This window comes from Pantherophis guttatus, chromosome 18 (assembly GCF_059756535.1).
Source record: "Pantherophis guttatus breed Tessera chromosome 18, ASM5975653v1, whole genome shotgun sequence".
In the NCBI taxonomy this organism is placed as follows: domain Eukaryota; kingdom Metazoa; phylum Chordata; class Lepidosauria; order Squamata; family Colubridae; genus Pantherophis; species Pantherophis guttatus.
Window position 1 is genome coordinate 12,248,107 of NC_142080.1, and position 20,199 is coordinate 12,268,305.

At 46.7% G+C, this 20,199-nt stretch overlaps 1 protein-coding gene across 1 annotated transcript in view; it reads right to left on the minus strand.

The window, feature by feature from the left end:
- Positions 1 to 20,199, minus strand: part of SCYL1 (SCY1 like pseudokinase 1) — a 39,171-nt gene that overhangs the window by 4,076 nt on the left and 14,896 nt on the right. Inside the window, exons 6-17 of the mRNA XM_060682599.2 lie at positions 19,897 to 20,052; positions 17,885 to 18,043; positions 15,029 to 15,136; positions 13,987 to 14,100; positions 12,772 to 12,927; positions 11,364 to 11,552; positions 9,841 to 9,916; positions 9,302 to 9,490; positions 7,411 to 7,541; positions 4,362 to 4,454; positions 3,244 to 3,495; positions 577 to 643 (exon numbers count right to left, since the gene is read on the minus strand). Of these exons, the coding sequence (XP_060538582.2) occupies positions 577 to 643; positions 3,244 to 3,495; positions 4,362 to 4,454; positions 7,411 to 7,541; positions 9,302 to 9,490; positions 9,841 to 9,916; positions 11,364 to 11,552; positions 12,772 to 12,927; positions 13,987 to 14,100; positions 15,029 to 15,136; positions 17,885 to 18,043; positions 19,897 to 20,052 (1,690 nt within the window). The remainder of the gene's footprint in view (positions 1 to 576; positions 644 to 3,243; positions 3,496 to 4,361; positions 4,455 to 7,410; positions 7,542 to 9,301; positions 9,491 to 9,840; positions 9,917 to 11,363; positions 11,553 to 12,771; positions 12,928 to 13,986; positions 14,101 to 15,028; positions 15,137 to 17,884; positions 18,044 to 19,896; positions 20,053 to 20,199) is intronic.

A 20,199-nucleotide genomic window follows, 5' to 3' on the forward strand; every position in this document is an offset into this window, starting at 1 on the left:
TCCGAGGTGGGTAAAATGAGGACCCAGATTGTTGGGGGTAAGAGGCTGACTCTGTCAACCGCTTAGAGAGGGCTGTAAAAGCACCTTGAAGCACTATATAAGTCTAAGTGCTATTGCTACTGTCCTTCCTTCCTTCCTTCCTTCCTTCCTTCCTTCCTTCCTTCCTTCCTTCCTTCCTTCCTTCCTCCCTCCCTCCCTCCCTCCCTCCCTCCCTCCCTCCCTCCCTCCCTTCCTGTTAGAATGCAGGATTGCAGGCTAATTCTGTCCACTGCCAGTGGTTCGATCCTGACTGGCTCAAAGTTGACTCAGCCTTCTGTCCTTCCGAGGTGGATAAAATGAGGACCCAGATTGTTGGGGGCAAGAGGCTGACTCTGTCAACTGCTTAGAGAGGGCTGGAAAGCACTGTGAAGCGGTATATAAGTCTAAGGGCTAATGCTATTGCTAAAACAGCACAAAACTCACTTAACAAATGTCTCAACAACAGAACGTTTGGGCTCCGTTGAGGTCATATGTTGAGGACTATCTGTACTACATCCTTACTACACGGATAAATACACTGATGGGAAAGCACCGTACCTTGATCGGAGTCCAGCGTGGCCCAGTTTTCCTCAAAGGTCCATTCACGCAGGGAGTCGGCATTTTTCTAAGGAAACACAAAATATACAAGTTTAAAGGCTGGGCTGGCATTTGTACCACACTACAATTTGGGGTGGTGATCCGGTCAATCTTTAAAAAAAGAAGTTGAATTCTCGTGTTTCTAGTCCCTGCGTTGTGGGCTGTTGTCTGCCAGTCCTTCCAGCAGCCGAATCAGAGGAAGAGGAGGAGGAGGCATAGGAGTCAAGGCAACCTGGGAGCTCCGAGGGGGAGGAGGGAATGGAGGCGGCAGAGAGAGAGACAGAGACAGGGGGAGCCTGGGCCATCCATCAACCCTCAGATGGAGAGTCACCAGACCCCAGGTCTGGAGGTGGCTGATGAGGAAGAGGAGGAGCAGCTGGGTCCAGTGCCTGACGTGTGGAAGTGCAGAAGACAGAGGAGAGGAGAGCAGTGGAAATCTATGGGCCGGTCCTTGGGACGGAGGAGCCACCGCTGCTAGCGAAGCCCCACCCAACTCTGGGAATAAAAGGCAGGGGGCGGAGATTTTATTTATTTATTTATTTTATTTATTTATTCAATTTATATGCCGCCCCCCTCCGAAGACCGAGGGCGGCTCACAATATACTCAAAAAATCACTATAAAAACACATTAAAAACATTAAAACCCATTCACACCATCCATGGCCGGATCTCGTCAGATTGCAAGAGCGAGATCAATGGCCCCAGGCCTGCTGGAGAAGCCAGGTCTTTACCGCTTTCCGGAAGGCCAATAGGGTGGGGATGGTCCGGACCTCAGGAGGTAACTGGTTCCAGAGAGCTGGGGCAGCCACAGAGAAGGCCCTTCCCCGTGGGCCCGCCAGCCGGCATTGTTTAGCTGATGGGACCCGGAGGAGACCAACTCTGTGGGATCTTATCGGTCGCTGGGAGCAATGTGGCAGAAGGCGGTCTCGAAGATAGCCTGGCCCTGAGCCATGTAGGGCTTTAAAGGTAATAACCAACACCTTGAATTGTGCCCGGAGACCAATAGGGAGCCAGTGCAGCTCGCAGAGAATTGGTGTAATGTGGGTGTACCTAGGTGCACCCACGACAGCTCTCGGAGAACTCTCGGAGAGGAGAGCAGTGGAAATCTATGGGCCGGTCCTTGGGACGGAAGAGCCATTGCTGCTGGTGAAGCCCCACCCTAGTTCTGGGGATAAAAGGCAGGGGGCGGAGATGAATAGATGGGGTAGAAAACTATTCAACCTCTGGCCAGCCAGACTTGTTAGCCTACGGTGAGAGAGAAACTTTTTGCCGGGGCTGCTGGCGCTCCTAATAAAAGAATATTTTTTGAGTTCACACTTTGTTGTGTTTTGGGAACTGGGTGAGAACACCCTGTGGTTCAGCAAAAAGTTGATTTTAACCCCTATTTTATCCAGGCAAAGATATTCACTACCTAGGTTCCCACATGGAGTAATTTAACCTGGGTTTACTGAATGAAACTCAAGTGGCTGCATCCGCACATCACGCTAAGCAAAGAAACAGGGTTTACTATCCACCATGGCTAACTTCACAAAGGAGGCTGGTGAAGCTACGTGCCAAACCAGGATTAACCAAACACCACGGTTATATTCGTGGAATAGGGACGTCCACACTGATGGATCGTACGATGGGCTTTAGATGAAAACCTTGTTTGTCACGTGTTGAAATACAGGCTGAGGCTGTAACTGACCGGACACATACAGACTGGGTGAAACAAGGCTTAAGAGCAGTGACTGTGAGAGGGATCTTGGAGTCTTAGTGGACAACCAGTTAAATAGGAGCCAGCCCTGTGCAGTGGCAGCCCAAAAAGCCAATGCAATCCTAAACTGCATTAACCTCTGGATACAACCAAGATCAAGGGAGGTACTGATACCACTCTATAAAGCCTTAGTAAGGCCACACCTAGAGTCCTGCATCCAGTTTTGGTCACCACACTATAAAAAAGAGGTTGAGGCTCTAGAAAAAGTGCACAGAAGAGCAACCAGGATGATGAGGGGACTGGAGGCTCAAACATACGATGAACGGTTGCAGGAACTGGGCCTGGATAGTCTGGTGAAGAGAAGGACCAGGGGAGATAGGAGAGCATCTTCCAGTATTTGAGGGGCTGCCCCAGAGAGGAGGAAGGGGGTCCAGCTATTCTCCAAAGCCCCTGAAGGCCAGACAAGGAAGAATGGATGGAAACTGATCAAGGAGAGATTCAACCTGGAAATAAGGAGCAATTTTCTGACGGTGAGAACCATCAACCAGTGGAACAGAAGCTGCCTTCAGAAGTTGTGGGAGCTTCATCCCTGGAGGCTTCCAAGAAGAGCCTGGACTGCCATCTGTCAGAAATGATGTAGGGTCTCCTGCTTGGGCAGGGGGTTGGACTAGATGACCTCCAAGGTCCCTTCCGACTCTGTTTATCTGTATCTAACTAACTTCATGTGTGATGTGAATCCAGACAACCAGGCTAGTCATCCATCCCAAACCCATTCTGGCTCAGAGCCAGGTGAATTACCCAGCCTGTTTCCTTCCCTTATGCCACTTTCAGCAATACAGATGGTCCTTGGTTCATTTAGCGACAATCCATGATGAACCTAACCATGGTTTAATCCACCCAACACAGGCTGCATCCCCAGGGCCGCCACGCACCTGCCTCTCCGATGTTGGCTTCCCAGCCAGACAGGAAAACGGATCGGATTTGTCCCCGGAGCCCACGCTCCCCCAGTTATAATCGCTCGCCGGTTTGATGTCTTGATGGGCTGCAGCTGCTTTGGTGCCGAGGCTGGAGGGGAGCGGGTCCGTGGGGGTAGCCGCCCCCTTTTTGGGGCTCCAGGACGGCTCCAGATCCCAGGCAGAGCTGTTCCAGTCTGAGTCCTGCCTGTCGGAAGCTGTGGTGGTAACCTACGAAACAGAAGACAAAGCAGCAAAATCTAGAAAAATGTTTAAAACGGGAAGTTTCTAGTCCTCATGAAAGAGCAGAAACTTCTGGAACAAAGAAACAAGGGGGATTTCCTATATTGTTTCCAGAGGTTTGAGGGGGACACTAGCCCCACAAATGCCTTGTTATCCCTGGGACATTGCCCCCAATGTCCTCCAACCTCACTCTAATGAAAATGAGCCAAGGCTGATTTTGGGGATTGACGTTGGCCCATCCAGATTTCCCACCCACCGTCCAGCTTTCCTACGGGGCGTTTTTTTGTACTTCCCAGTCTAGCCTACTGCTGTGGCTCACCACGTGGTCTCCCATCCCAATCCCAATCTTCTGAACCTGAGCAGGGCTGGTCCCACTCTGCCATCTGCTGGTATGTCATTCTAACTACCGTGTTGCCCTGAAAATAAGACCCTGTCTTAGATTTTTTTTGAACCACGAAATAAGCGCTTGGCTTTATTTTCCGGGGGGTCTTATTATTTTGGGGGGGCTCCTCTTGCTGTCTTACCTGATTTCCAGCTCTCTCCCCTTAACCCTAACCAGAGGAAATGGCGGGGACCGGCGGCACATGTGGTTAAATATTTTCAGGGAGAGCTTATTTTCGAGGAGGGCTTATTTTTAGGGAGGGGCTTATTTTCGGGGAAAGCTTTTTTCAGGGAGGGCTTATTTTCGGGGAGGGCTTATTTTTAGAAAGGGCTTACTTTAGCGCATGCGCTCAAAAGTCCGACTTGGCTTATTATCTGGGGAGGTCTTATTTTCGGAGAAACACAGCACACCTGTGGAGATCGAGGAAGCCAAAGCAGGGCAGTTAGTTTGAGGCAGCCTGAAGGAGACTTACTGTCCTACTGCCGAAAGTCTGGGCCGGTTCCGACCAGCCAGAGCTGTTCCAGTCATCTGGGCTGGGCTGCCTCTTCGGCTGCTCCGTTTCTTGCTGTTGACACAGAGAGGAAAACGGACATTCACTTATGTAGAACCCACAGCCACCGCGGTTCACTTGCCATTCCCTTCCAAAACCTTTCTCTCTCTCAAACGTCTATCCATCGTCTGTCTGTCTGTCTGTCTGTCTGTCTGTCTATCCATCCATCCATCCATCCATCCATCCATCCATCCATCCATCCATCTATCATCTATCTATCCATCTATTTATCCATCTATCTATCTATCTATCTTTCTATCATCTATCATCTATCTATCCATCTATTTATCATCTATCTATCTATCTATCTATCTATCTATCTATCTATCATCTATCTGTCATCTATCTATCAAGCTATCATCTACTGTATCTATCTATCCATCCATCCATCATCTGTTATCTATCTATCTATCCATCCATCTATCATCTATCATCTATCTATCCATCTATTTATCTATCCATCTATTTATCTATCTATCTATCTATCTATCATCTATCTGTCATCTATCATCTATCTATCAAGCTATCATCTACTGTATCTATCTATCTATCTATCTATCTATCTATCTATCTATCTATCTATCCATCCATCCATCCATCCATCCATCCATCCATCCATCCATCTATCATCTATCTATCCATCTATTTATCTATCTATCTATTCATCTATCATCTATCTATGTATGTATCTATCGTTGTCTAGCTAGACCCGTTCCAGTCCGGTTTCAAGCCTGGGTAAAGCATGGAAACGGCACTGGTCGCATTGGTTGATGATCTCTGGAGGGCTTGGGACAGGGGTTGCTCCTCTGTCTTGGTCCTGTTAGATCTCTCAACGGCTTTTGATACCATCGACCATGGTATCATGCTGCGCCGGCTGGAGGGACTGGGGGTTGGGGGCACCGTATTACGGTGGTTCTCCTCCTTTCTCTCTGACTGGTCGCAGTTTGTGTTGGCAGGGGGGCAGAGGTCATCCTTGAGGCGGCTTATGTATGGGGTGCTGCAGGGGTTGGTCCTCTCGCCCCTTCTGTTCAACATTTATGTGAAGCCGCTGGGTGAGATCATCTGTGGTTTTGGGGTGGAGTTTCATCAGTACACTGATGACACTCAGCTGTACATCTCCACCCCAAACCACCCCAACGATGCCCTTGACGTGATGTCCCGGTGCCTGGAGGCCGTGCAGGTCTGGATGGGGAGAAACAGACTCCGACTCAACCCCTCCAAGACTGAGTGGCTGTGGCTCCCAGCATCCCGATATAGCCAGCTGGTGCCATTGCTGGCTATTGGGGGTGAATCTTTGCCCCCCACAGAGAGGGCTCGCAACTTGGGTGTCCTCCTGGATGCGCGGCTGTCTTTAGAAGAGCATATGACGGCCGTGGCCTGGGGGCTTTTTATCAGGTTCGCCTGATTCGCCAGTTGCAGCCCTTTCTGGATTGGGACTCCCTGCGCACGGTCACTCATGCCCTCGTCACTTCCCGACTGGACTACTGCAATGCTCTCTACATGGGGCTCCCCTTGAAGAGCATCTGGAGGCTCCAGCTGGTCCAAAACGCAGCTCCGCAGGTGATTATGGGAGCGGCGGGGTGCTCCCATGTAACACCTCTCCTGCGCGAGCTGCATTGGCTCCCAGTGGTCTTCCGGGTGTTGATTAACATCTTTAAAGTGCTCCATGGCTTAGGACCCGGGTACTTACGGGACCGCCTTCTGCTATTGACAGCCTCCCACCGGCCAGTACGCTCCCACAGGGCGGGGCTCCTCGGGGTGCCGTCGGTCAGACAATGTCGACTGGTGACACCCGGGGGAGAGCCTTCTCAGTGGGGGCTCCTGCCCTCTGGAACGAGCTGCCCCCGGAGGTACGGAGGATCCCGGACTTGCGCACCTTCCGCTGTGCCCTGAAGACTTTGTTACTCCAGCAAGCCAGGCTAGCCTAATTTTAACGGTTTTAAATTTTAAATTGGATTTTAATGGGATGTTTTTAATTGTGGGCCAAAGTATTTAATCTGGTTTTAAATTGTTTTTAACTTTTATATTTATGTATTTGATCTTGGCTGTTCACCGCCCTGAGTCCTTTGGGAGAAAGGCGGTATATAAATATAATTAATTAATTAATTATCTATCTATGTATCTATCTATCTATCTACCTACCTATCTATCTATCCATCTATCATCTATCTACCTTTTTTTTTTTAAATTGGTTGTACACCGCCCTGAGTCCTTCGGGAGAAGGGCGGTATAGAAATAAAATTATTATTATTATTATTATTATTATTATTATTATTATTATTATTATTATTATTATTACCTATCTATGAATCTACCTACCTATCTATCTATCTATCTATCTATCTATCTATCTATCTATCTCTATCTATCCATCCATCTATCATCTATCTATGAATCTACCTATGTATCTATGTATCTATCTTCTATCATCTGTCTCTCTCTCTCCCATCTATTTATCATCCATTAATTTATTAATAGAACATATTCATGAATAGTCCTCCCCTTATGACCGTTAGGGAGTCTACCCATGACAGTCATGATGGTTGTAAAAGAAGGTGATCATGTGACCAGATCTGATTTACTGCCATGCTTGTTAAGCAAATCACTGCAGTTCTTAAGTGAATCACATGGTCATTAAGCAAATCCGGCATCACCCATTGGCTTTGTTGGTGAGAAGCTGGTTAGGAAGGATACAAATGATAATCATGGGGACGAGGCAACCACCTGCCTGCATTCAACAGTCACTAAGTGGGAAAAATGGCCATAAGCCACTTTTTTTCAGTGCTTTTATAACTTCAAACGCTCACTAAATGAATGGCTGTAAGTCGAGGAATGTCAGCCAATGAATTGTGGCAATTTAGCATCTCTGATCCATCTCAGCTCTTCAGCTCCCGGACCAAGAGGCATTTTAAGCTGCCTCCCCACCCCCACCCCCTCCCCTCCAAACCCCAGCCCCACTGTGACCTTTTACCTCCAAGCTGCTCCAGTCTTCATCGTCCCATTGGTCGGCCGCACTCTCCTCTTCCCCCACCTCCTCCTCCACCTCCCACCCGCTGGAGGGGCTGGGGGCTGCTCCCTCGGAAGCAGGAGGGGGGCCGGGACCTAGAGATACCCAGGGAGATCAAGGCTTTAGACACAGAGAGATCAAGAGATACTAGTAAGTAGAGAGATAGACAAATATATAGATGATAGATAAATGTTTTAGATATAGGTAGGTAGGTAGGTGGATGGATGAGAGTTGATGGATAATAGTAGATAGACTTAAAGAGATAGAAAGATAGATGGATGAGGGAGAGATGATGAATAGAAGATAGATAGATAGATAGATAGATAGATAGATAGATAGATAGATAGATAGATGGATGAGGGAGAGATAATGGATAATGATATAGATAGATAGATAGATAGATAGATAGATAGATAGATAGATGATAGATAGATAGATAGATAGATAGATAGATAGATAGAGAAAGATAGATGGATGAGGGAGAGATAATGGATAATGATAGATAGATAGATAGATAGATAGATAGATAGATAGATAGATAGATAGAGATGGATGGATGATGGATAATAGATAGATAGATAGATAGATAGATAGATAGATAGATAGATAGATAGATAGATAGAGATGGATGGATGATGGATAATAGATAGATAGATAGATAGATAGATAGATAGATAGATAGATAGATAGATAGATAGATAGACAGACAGATCGAGATAGATGAATGGATGATGGATGATAGATAGATAGATAGATAGATAGATAGATAGATAGATAGATAGATAGACAGACAGACAGACAGACAGACAGATCGAGATAGATGAATGGATGATGGATGATAGATAGATAGATAGATAGATAGATAGATAGATAGATAGATAGATAGATAGATAGATAGAGATGGATGGATGATGGATAATAGATAGATAGATAGATAGATAGATAGATAGATAGATAGATAGATAGATAGAGATGGATGGATGATGGATAATAGATAGATAGATAGATAGATAGATAGATAGATAGATAGATAGACAGACAGATCGAGATAGATGAATGGATGATGGATGATAGATAGATAGATAGATAGATAGATAGACAGACAGACAGACAGACAGACAGACAGACAGACAGACAGATCGAGATAGATGAATGGATGATGGATGATAGATAGATAGATAGATAGATAGATAGATAGATAGATAGATAGATAGACAGACAGACAGACAGACAGTCAGTGGCAGGCAGGCAGATATAGATGTAGGTAGGTTGGTAGGTAAGTAAATAGATAGACAGACGGACAGATATAGATGTAGGTTGGTTGGTTGGTAGGTAAGGTAGGTAGGTAGATACAGGCAGACAGAGAGACAGAGAGATGATACATAAAATGTTTTAAATATACAGGCAGTCCTCAACTTATGACCACAATTTGCCAACTGAGCCAAAATTTGCACTGCTAAGCAAGGACAGTTGTTAAGTGAAACACTGCCATTGTTAAGTCAGTGACATGGTTATGAAGTGAACCTGGCTTCCCCGTTGACTTTGCTCGTTAGAAGGTCGCAAAAAGGGATCACGTGACCCCGGGACATTGCGGCCGTCATAAATACCAGTTGCCCAGCGCCCAAATTCTGATCACGTGACCACGGGGATGCTGCTGCAACGGCCGTAATTCTGTGGAAAGTGGCCACGAGTCACTTCTTTTCAATGCGGTTGTAACACTAAACGAAGAGTTATCCCTGTATTGCAAAATTGGCCCCGTTCACACAGACGAGGCAGGCTTCCTGAGGCCTCCTCAGCATTCAAAGCCGGGATAAATTGGTAGGCTCCCCAGGGTGGGCTTGGCAGCCCCTCTGACCTGATTTGGGGGCCTCCGACGGCTTCTTGACGGGGGCGTCCTCGGCCGTCTGTTCTGCTCCCACCGTCGTTCCAGCGTTTGTCCGGATCAGCTTTGACGTCAGCGACGAGACCCCCGTCACAGCCCAGCCGGCCCAACTGGCAGCTGAGCCCACCCCGGGACTGATAGAAGCAGCCTGGACATCTTTTTCTAAAGAGAGAGAGAGAGAAAGGGCAGGGTCCTGGGTTCAAGTCACACCGTTGCAATGCCAGGAAGTGCTTTTTGAGCAGTGGGTTGGACTAACAGGGGTAACAAGAGTCGGGAGGGACCTTTGAGGTCTTCTAGTCCAACCCCCTGCTCAGGGAGACCAAGGGTTGTCTAGTCTCTTCTTAACCTGGGTTTATGTGGGAATCTTCCGATCTGGCTTTCCTACGCAAAGTGGGCCAAGCCGGGCACACAATCCTCGGCCGCCAGTTGCCCACCCTGCTTTAGACAAACCGCCAGGCCCGGTGTCCAAACCCAACTCCTCGGCACCTCTTGAGTTGTCAGGATGGTCTCACCAAGCTCTGAGAGCTGATCCGGATCTTCTGAAACCGTCTCCAGTTTAGTCATGAAACTGCGAATGGCTTTGAAGGCCTGACGAAAAAGAGCGAAGAGAGAGACACAAAAGAGACACAATCACAAGCTTCCCTGTGGCGCTACAAACTATAGGTAGTCCTCGACTCGTTTAGTGACCGTTCAAAGTTGCAACGGCACTGAAAAAGCCACTTGTGACCTTTCCAAAAAGCAAAGTCAATGCGGAAGAAGCCGGATTCACTTAAGGTCATAAAACCAGGCCTCGGGCATTAGCAACCCCATTGCTTAGCAACGGACGATCCAGTCCTAATTCTGGTCGTAAGTCGAGGATTGCCTCTGTTAGAAGAGCCTCCCCTTTCATTTGTGGCTCCAATGCACCGAAAGATGCCTGCATTTTTATTATATTTTTCATTTATTAAATTCATATTCCACCTTCTCAGTAACTCTGGGCGTCCTTTTCCCGGCATCCTTCCCTCGGATCGCTCAAGGGCACACCTGTAGGGCAGAGGTTCACCTGGTGGCAAAGCACCTGCCCTACAGGAGTGCACCTGTGCAACATGAGGCAAGGATGGAGCAAGTGACTGGGGGAACTGGATCTGCCAATAAAGGAGAATATTCGTAGCTCAGGGTTGAAAGGAGGGGTCCTTGCTGCTCTCTGACCTTGCTTGTTTTCATGCAGACGTCTTACTCCCAACCTAGGTAACATCATCAGTGCTAGAAGGGAGTGGGGTGTGCAGAGAAGAGGGGGAAGAGGAGGAGGAGGAAGAGAACTGTGGGGTCCTTGGTGCTCTCTGAGCTTGCTTGTTTTCATGCAGACGTTTCCTGACCAACCTAGGTTACATCATCAGTGCTAGAAGGGAGTGGGGTGTGCAGAGGAGGAGGAGGAGGAAGAGAAGGAGGAGGAGGAAGAGGAGGAGGAAGAGGAAGAAGACTGTGGGGTCCTTGCTGCTCTCCGACCTTGCTTGTTTTCATGCAGACGTCTTACTCCCAACCTAGGTAACATCATCAGTGCTAGAAGGGAGTGGGGTGTGCAGATAAGAGGGAGAAGAGGAGGAGGAGGAAGAGAACTGTGGGGTCCTTGCTGCTCTCTGACCTTGCTTGTTTTCATGCAGACGTCTTACTCCCAACCTAGGTAACATCATCAGTGCTAGAAGGGAGTGGGGTGTGCAGATAAGAGGAGGAAGAGGAGGAGGAGGAAGAGAACTGTGGGGTCCTTGGGGCTCTCTGAGCTTGCTTGTTTTCTTGCAGACGTTTCCTGACCAACCTAGGGAACTTCATCAGTGCTAGTAAGGAGTAACTTAACAGCAAACACCACTCCTTACTAGCCCTGATAATGTTCCCTAGTTTGGTCATTAAACGTCCACAGAAAACAAGCAAGCTCAGAGAGCCCCAAGAATCCCTCAACTGGATCTGCTTCCCCCCGTGGACTCAATTCTCTGCCCACCCTTCAGAGACCTCCGAGGGGAGTTTGGCCCCCAACCACCCCACCCCCCACCCCACCCCTCACCTGGTCCCGGACAGTTTTTTCGGGGTCCACCGTCAAGGTGCAGAGCACTGGCAGGATTTTGAAGGCGCACTCTTTGATGGAGAAGAAATTGTGGGTGGCGGCGAAGCCCAGGACCCCGGCTGCCCGCGAGGGGGCAAAGGGGTCCTTGGTGGCCCGACTGAAGGCCGAGATAAGCACGTTCTGCCTCGTCTGTAAAGAGAACACCCAGCAAACAACTTGAGCTCACCTGTAATAAGAAATCGCAGCAAAAAAAGGGGACTCAGGATTCTGGCCCAGGCTGCCTCTTCCGTCCCCAAAGTGCCTTCTTCTTGACCTAACTTGTTGGGTTGGCAACATATAAACCATCATTGTAAAGACTGCTGTGCTGCTGTATTGCGTCATACTGTGTCCCGATTGGTTAGCTCTGTAGCCAATGCCCTTAAGAGGGAGCTAGAAACATGGTTTGTTTCTCTTTGCTGATCGTGACTGCCCTTTACTGCTTTTTGCTACTGTTTGCAAATACAGAAGAACTGATAACTGTGTATGACTACGACGACTGGTAAGAAGACTCTGTTATTGGATTATCCCTGGACTATTGTTTTACTATCTCCTGCTTTATCTGTGCATGACCTGGACTGTTTATTGGACTGTGCCTTATTACTATTTCCTGAAAGTAAACACAACTCAGTGTATCTGTGTGTGGGCTGTGTTATTTCGTAACTACTCTCAATCGCTTTCATGTGCACACCCTTGCTACTCAAGGGTTGCGCTGCAAATTACTTAACACAGGTATTTGACACAGGTAGTCCTCGACTTACAACAGTTCATTGAGTGACCGTCCAAAGTTGCAACGGCGCTGAGAAAAAAATGGCTTGGGACCATTTTTTCAGAGTTACAAACCTTTGCAGCCTCTCCCTGGTCACCTCATCAAAATTCAGAGGCTTGGCAACTGTCTCCTATTTATGACGGTCGCCGTGTCCCCGGGGTCACGGGATCCCCTTTTGCGACCATCTGACCAGCCAACTCAACGGGGGAGAATAGAGATTCGCTTAACAACCGTGTTACTAATTTAACAACTGCAGTGATTCACTTAGAAACGGTGGCAAGAAAGGTTGTTAAAACTCACTTAATGACCATCTCGCTGAGCAACAGAATGGTGGGCTCAGTTGTGGTCGTAGCTCAAGGACTACCTGTATATCAGCAAGCCCATCGTTCAAGGCTTAAAAACTTCTGGACTTCAACTCCCAGAATTCCCCAGCCAGCCTTGGCTACTTGAAGACTTCTGGACTTCAACTCCTAGAATTCTGGGAGTTGAAGTCCACAGGTCTTAAAATGGCCACGGTTGGACATCCCTGCTCTAAAGCTTCTCAGCTTCCCACCTCCTGGTCTGAAAGCCCCCCTCTGCTTCCTTGAAGCCATGCCCACTCACGCTGGCACTGAGGTATGGCCCAATCTTGCCCAGGCACACGGTGGTGTTGCAGCGAATGGGGCCTTGGTCGTCGCGGGCCTGGAGGCGAGCAAAGTGCTTCATGAGTTCCACGTTCAGGTTGGCCTCGTTCAACTTGGGAGCCAGGAGCAGCATGGACTGTGGGAGAGACACAAAACAGGAGCCCCTTAGCGAGAGGCCGTAGGGCCGGCAAGCAAGGGCAGGAAGAACAAGCCCCAGGGCGAGGATGCTTGGAGGTGGGGATAGCTTGGGGGAAAGAACCCGGTCACTCCCTGGACGAAGAGTGGACATTAAGAGATAGCAACACTGGGATCACTTTGTGGTCTTTTTTCCAACCAAAAAAAAGGTTCAGAGGGGAAAGTACAGATGACCTCACTCACTTCAGCATCGGGCTCCTCCTCCCTCCCACTTCCATCCCCCCCATTATGATGTAAGAGGGTCCCCCTCCCCAAAAACACGCCTAGGGGATTGTGACTCCCAACAGATGAAAGTTTGCTTATCCCACTCAGCAGGGAGGGGCGTCAGGGGCTCGGTGAAACCCCTCCCCCGAGGTAGAGAACTTGCCCTTGACATCTGTCAGTCTTCCCAGTCAGGAAATCCAACTGGATGAGCTAATTCTACTTGGCTGTAAGGTAAAGGTAAAGGTTCCCCTCGCACCTATGTGCTAGTCGTTCCCGACTCTAGGGGGCGGTGCTCATCTCTGTTTCAAAGCCGAAGAGCCAGCGCTATCCGAAGACGTCTCCGTGGTCATGTGGCCAGCATGACTCAACGCCAAAGGCGCACGGAACGCTGTTACCTTCCCACCAAAGGTGGTCCCTATTTTTCTACTTGCATTTTTTACCTGCTTTCGAACTGCTAGGTTGGCAGAAGCTGGGACAAGTCACGGGAGCTCACCCCGTTACGCTGCACTTGGGATTCAAACCGCTGAACTGCCGACCTTTCGATTGACAAGCTCAGCATCTTAGCCACTAAGCCACCGCGTCCCTTACTTGGCTGTAAAGTTACATTAACCAGAATTTTGCAAGTCTGAAAGTATAAATCTCCCACTGTCACTTTTAGTCTGAGAAAGTCCGTCCAGATTCTCTTTCTCCACCCGTTATGCAGCTGAGGGTGAAGCTGTCTCTTATCTGGCAGTGTGTTTTTCATCCCGCCTTCCAAGGCCTTTCTCACATCCTTTGGTTATCACCTCTGCCTCACCTTCACCGTCTGCTCCCGAATGGCTGGATTGGTGTCCAGGAAACCGTGGACCACATGCGGGAAGATCTGGGTGTTGACCGTGGGCTCGTTCAGATACTGAATGAAGTGCTCCATCTGGAGGGGAAACATCAGCAATCAGTTGGTGCCTGAGGCACAAAATTGAGCCACCGCAATTTCTCTCCCTGGGTTGCACCAGGCACGAAGCGGCCAGGTCCGCACAAACATACCGAATAGACCCAGGTTTGCACTAAAAACATGCGCTAACTCCAGAGGCTGCATTCATGCAATTTATTTTTTGACTTATTAGTATCCTGCCCTTATTACTTTTTTTTAATGTCCCAACCTGTGGGCCATGGCCTATTCGCAACCGGGCTGCATGAATGGCTGGCCCCCGTCGTGCGAGCATCGCAGGCGTTCAGGTACTCACTCACGCAAGCAACAGGTGCTTGTGTCTGCTCCTCCCACTAAACCATCCCCTCTTTCCCCCTCCCAACTCCGGGACACCAACCAGGGAAGGTTGGGGAACTCTGCTGTTAATCCCTTAATTTGGGATAGAGTCGGGGCAACTGAATGGGACTGAGCATTTACTGACCGGATGCCCTTCCTCATGCCTACACAGAGTTCACAGCAGATGTTTCCTCTTTGAAGCCCACTGATTTCAATCGCTTAAATACGGGTCTGGTAGCTCAGCAGACTAAAATCATTGTGATTAACACCAGCTGTCTGCAATTACTGTAAGTTCGAATCTCACCAGGCTCAAAGTTGACTCAGCCTTCCATCCTTTCTAAGGTAGGTTAAATGAGGACCCAGTTTGTGGGGGCAATAAGCTGACTTTGTATAAATATATACAAAAGGATGAAGGCTATTGCTTAACGCATTGTAAGCCGCCCTGAGTCTCCGGAGAAGGGCGGCATATAAATCAATTAAAAAAAAAAATCTATGACTCTATTTAAAAGAAAGAGCCAAGGACACAATGATGTCCTTTCTCTTAACAAATACACAACCCCAAATGCAACTCTTTGTGATCTGTATGCCGGCTAACCTGTTGCAGCAAACGGATCCTCATGGCCCGATCCGGGGAAGAGAACATCTTCACAATTACAGGGATGATTTTTTGCTGGTATTCCTGGCTGTTCAAAAATTTCCCCACCTGGAAAAGGGGGAAAGAAAAGCAGAGGAAGAAAAGAGAGAGAGAGGGAGGGAGGGAGGATTTCTAATTAAGCATCTTGAATATACACAACAGGTTAATTGGGTCAGAAGCATCACAATGAAAGAAAGTTGTGCTACATGACATAAAAATTAAAAAAATTAAAATAGAAGATATCTGCAAATGTACAAATGAAGCAGATCTTGCCCAAATTAAGCAAGGCCTACTTCATGTGTTCATATCTTGTTATTTTATTTGTTATTGTTTACTTGTTATTTCTAGGCTGCATAAACAGAGGGATAGAATCAACATCACATGAAGGGTTAATACCACTTTATAATGCCTTGCTAAGGCCACACTTGGAATTCTGCATTCAGTTTTGGTCGCCACGATGTAAAAAAGATGTGGAGACTCTGGAAAGAGTGCAGAGAAGAGCAACAAAAATGATGAGGGGACTGGAGACTCAAACATACGATGAACTATTGCAGGAACTGGGCATGGCTAGTTTAATGAAAAGAAGGACTAGGAGAGACATGATAGCACTCTTCCAATATTTGAGGGGCTGCCCCAAAGAAGAGGGAGTCAAGCTATTCTCCAAAGCACCTGAGGGTAGAAGAAGAAGCAATGGGTGGAAACTAATCAAGGAGAGAAGCAACTTAGAACTAAGGAGAAATTTCCTGACAGTGAGAACAATTAATAAGTGGAACAACTGGCCTCCAGAAGTTGTGAATGCTCCAACACTGGAAGTTTTTAAGAAGATTAATTAAAAACTGGGGGCGAATTATGCGAGTAATAGGCTCAAAAGTTAGAGAAAGGATTTAGGAGAAAAGATATAATAAATATAAAAATAAAAAATAGAAGAAGATGATGATAAGAGAATGGGATGAAGGGAGAAAATTATTAAGAAGTGGAATTCTGGAGAGACCAAGAGAAAACGGTTAAAAGGGGAAGAATAGTGGAAAGGAGGAAGGGAAAAAAGGTATATATGAGTAGATCTAAGGGAACTGTATTAATATTAGCAATTGTGAATGTAAGAAGCGAATATGATGATGTATATTGTTTATTGTAAAACAGAACAGCAGATGAAATATGAAGTGGCAATTTGGTTCAATTATGAAAATAACTGAAATCAAGAGACAATTGAAATGATAAAAAGTGTGATGGGGATTTTGAAAAAAACATGTTGTAAATGATGAAATAAAATAATTAATTGATGCTCTAGTAAGAAATCAGGAATTAAAGGCGGATAGTGATATTGCTGGTTATGTACTAAGAAGAGATTAAGATAAGATGTGGAAGGTTAATTAAGTTAAAGGGCTTCAATGTAAGAATTGAATACAATGAAGCGCATTGTTTATAGACAAAAAGTGTGATGGGGATTCTGAGAAATGTATTTTATAAATGGATAAATAAGATAATTAACTGATGTTATGCTAAGAAACTAGGAGTTGGAGGGCAGATGGTGATATTGTTTATACATTATGTATTAAGAAGAGATTAAGATAAGATAAAGAAGTAGGGAAAAAGAATATTTTGGCTGAAACTGAAATATGTAAATTGTATTTGGAAAAAACAAAAAGGAAGATTGGAATAGATGATAAAAATCAATATATAACTATGTTACAAGATGAGTAAGTTGTGAATAAGATTATGAACACTATGTAAAAGAAAAATTTAATAAAACTTGTTTTACAAAAACCAAAAAAAATTGTATTGTTAAGCAAATTAAATATCCAGACTACCCGACGTTTAATAAGCACTAAGAAATGTATTTAATAGAAAATCATTTTTTTTAAAAAAAAGGATACATTGATTGGAGCACAAAGAGCAGGCATTCCTATGTGTTGTTGTCTGCATGTCACCACAATCGCAAAAAGCAGAAACAAGCAGACACACAACAAGTGTGCCAGGTTTAATGGAAACGAAGAAAGCCTCAGTACCCTGAGCCACAATCTCCATCCTTCTCCAACTTCTGGGGAATCCGTTCTGGATTTTTTTCCCAAGCCCCGTAGGAGCATGAATCTGGGGTGGGGTGGGGTGGGGGAGACCAGCTGGAACCTGAGCTCACAGAGATGGAGGGATGGGCTTTGTTGGCTTCAGAGGAAAATGGGGAAGGGCAGGGCCAGTCAGGCCAGGGTCTTTCAAGATTAGGACAGTTTGTAGGCAGGGAGGAACAGAGGCAGGATAACCAAGAAAGACAGAGCTGAGGCAAGGACCGCCCCCTCCTGATCCAAGAGCACGGAGAGTGGAGAGAAGGCAAGAGTAGCACAGACTGAGCAGACTACTCGGGAGGAGAGCGCCCAGCCCCTCTTCACAAGGCACACCTGGGGAATGAGACTTAAGGAGACGCTATGGGGAGGAGCATTTGTTGGGAACAAACGCTGAATTCCTGAAGTGTTGAGTGCCGACGTTTGGATTTCCCAAGAGTCCTTGCATTCTTTCTGCCCTTCTGGACTAATTCCCTGGATCCTTGGCTTCCTGAACTCCTTGATTTGCCCTGCTGGGTTTATTGCTTTGCAGCCGTGGTGCCCACAGAGTTGGGCTGGATTATTTGCAGCCAGAGGCTGCTTGAGGTATGCGTGGGGGTTTGTTATCACTTTGCTCTGGGACTTGCCAGAAACGTGGGAGCGTTTGGGGAAATTTGGAGCAATAAAGAGGCGGTTTGAACCGCCAGCTGTTTGTGTTATCTCTGTGCCGTGCCCCGGCTCATCACAATCCGTGTCTCCTTCCTCGTTCCACAGAGCGGCTTACCTTAAAGAGTGGGGTGAGGATGATGGCCCCTGCACTCCCAAACTCAAAAGCCATCAGCAATTGGGGAAGGACCTTGTGGCGACAGAAATCCTCGGGGAAATTATCTAGGTTGTCACTGAGTTCTTGGAAAAACTTCTGCCGCTCGGCCGGCTCCTTAATCTGCAGGAAAAAAAGCAATAACCAAGAGTTATGGGTTCAAATCTGCCCCACCCACCTTTTCCAGCTAGGAGAAGGGGCAGGCATGAAATTCATTGGGAGGTGGGGGTCATTCAGACTAGATCTCCAACCAGAACTCTGGAGGTTCTGGCTCCAGAACCTGGAGCCAGGTTCTGCAGAAGGATTCCCACTGCAGAGATATCATGTGGCAAAGACCCCATGATCTAGCCAGCCCTCAACAAGGGGGTCAGGATATTTGATAACCTTTTTACAGATTAATGGTTGATGGTTCATGCTTGTATATTCCATAGCAGTGTTTTTTAAACTTCGCCACTTTTAAGACATGTGGACATCTAAGTGCATAGCTAGCTACGGAATTCTGGGAGCTGAAGTCCACACGTCTTAAAGTGACAGTGCTTGAAAATCACTGTTGTACAGGAACATTTTTCTTTCGGGCAGCGCTTCCCTATTTTTTTTTCCTTCATTATCCAAAGCCACTTATCAAAAAAATCTTATCAAACTTCAGGGACCAGCTGTCCATCCCTTTCTTCAACACCATTGGAACTTCAAATGGTCAAATGGATAAACAGTCATAACACAAGGACAACGTGTATTATAAGAACAATACCACTGAACTGTCTTTTATCGTGGCACGGTAGGTAGAATACAGGATTGCAGGCTAACTCTGCCCACTGCCAGGAGTTCGATCCTGACCAGCTCAAGGTTGACTCAGCCCTCCATGGTCAGTAAAATGAGGACCCAGATTGTTGGGGGCAAGAGGCTGACTCTGTAAACTGCTTAGAGAGGGCTGTAAAGCACTGTAAAGCACTATATAAGTCTAAGTGCTAAGTGGTATCTTCCTTTCCTTTCCTTTCCTTTCCTTTCCTTTCCTTTCCTTTCCTTTCCTTCCCTTCCCTTCCCTTCCCTTCCCTTCCCTTCCCTCCTTCCCTCCCTCCCAGTGGTTAGAGTGCAGTATTACAAGCTAACTCTGCCGACTGCCAGGATTCGATCCTCACCAGCTCAAGGTTGACTTAGCCTTCCATCCTTTCGAGGTCGGTAAAATGAGGACTTGGATTGTTGGGGGCAAGAGGCTGACACTGTAAACCACTTAGAGCTGCAAAGCACTGTGAAGCAGTATATAAGTCTAAGTGCTATTGCTATTATAACTTTTCAACAAATTACATTGGTAATTTCAATGATTCTTGGCTTCGTAGGAAAATTTGGGAGATTTATATATATTTTTTAGGATATGTGGCAATCTTGAAGGCCATTTCAATGCTCCTGATGTGATGGGACTTTTACACAACTTGGTGTGATTTTACCAGGTATGGGAAACGCTGCCTTATGACATCCAGTATCTATCTATCTATCTATCTATCTATCTATCTATCTATCTATCTATCATCTATCTGTCTGCCTATCTACCTACCTCTATCTATCATCTATCTATCATCTATCTATTTATATATCATCTATATATCATCTATTTATCTATCATCTATCTATCTATCAACTATCTGCCTGTCTGTCTGCCTATCTACCTACCTACCTATATCTATCTATCTATCTATCTATCTATCTATCTATCTATCTATCTATCTATCAGCACATTCACGTCGTATTTTAGTAAAAGGGATCAGTAAAAAAAAAATCAGTAAAAAAATTCCTATATTTTATTGCAATAATGTGTGAATGGCAAACACCTCCAGATATGGAGATTGAAATCTCAAATGTTCCAAGGTTCAACCAAGTTCTTTGACCCACAACCAGGACTTCTTCCTACACTTTAGCCCCATGGACAGCCGTAAAATCAACCGGACACAGGCCAGGAGCCTTTGGTGCTCCCCTGCGCTCACCTGGATCTCCTCCAGAAAGAGGTTGGTCTCCACAAACTTGTTGTCCATGAAACCGCCCATCCGAGAGCAATTCTGCAGGAATTTGGATGGGCTGGGTCGTAGCTTGGGATTGGCACAAACCAGCTCGCAGTAATGGGGCACCAAGGACTTGGGGATCTGGAAGAGAAGGAAGGAGGCAGATAGGTCAGAAGAAGGAGATGGTGGTTTCCAACAGAAAGCCAGTCTACCCAGAAGCAGGAGAGGGAAGACAAGATGGGCACCGTTCATGTCTCGTGCAGTTCCAATGTCAACTGTGCAACCTGC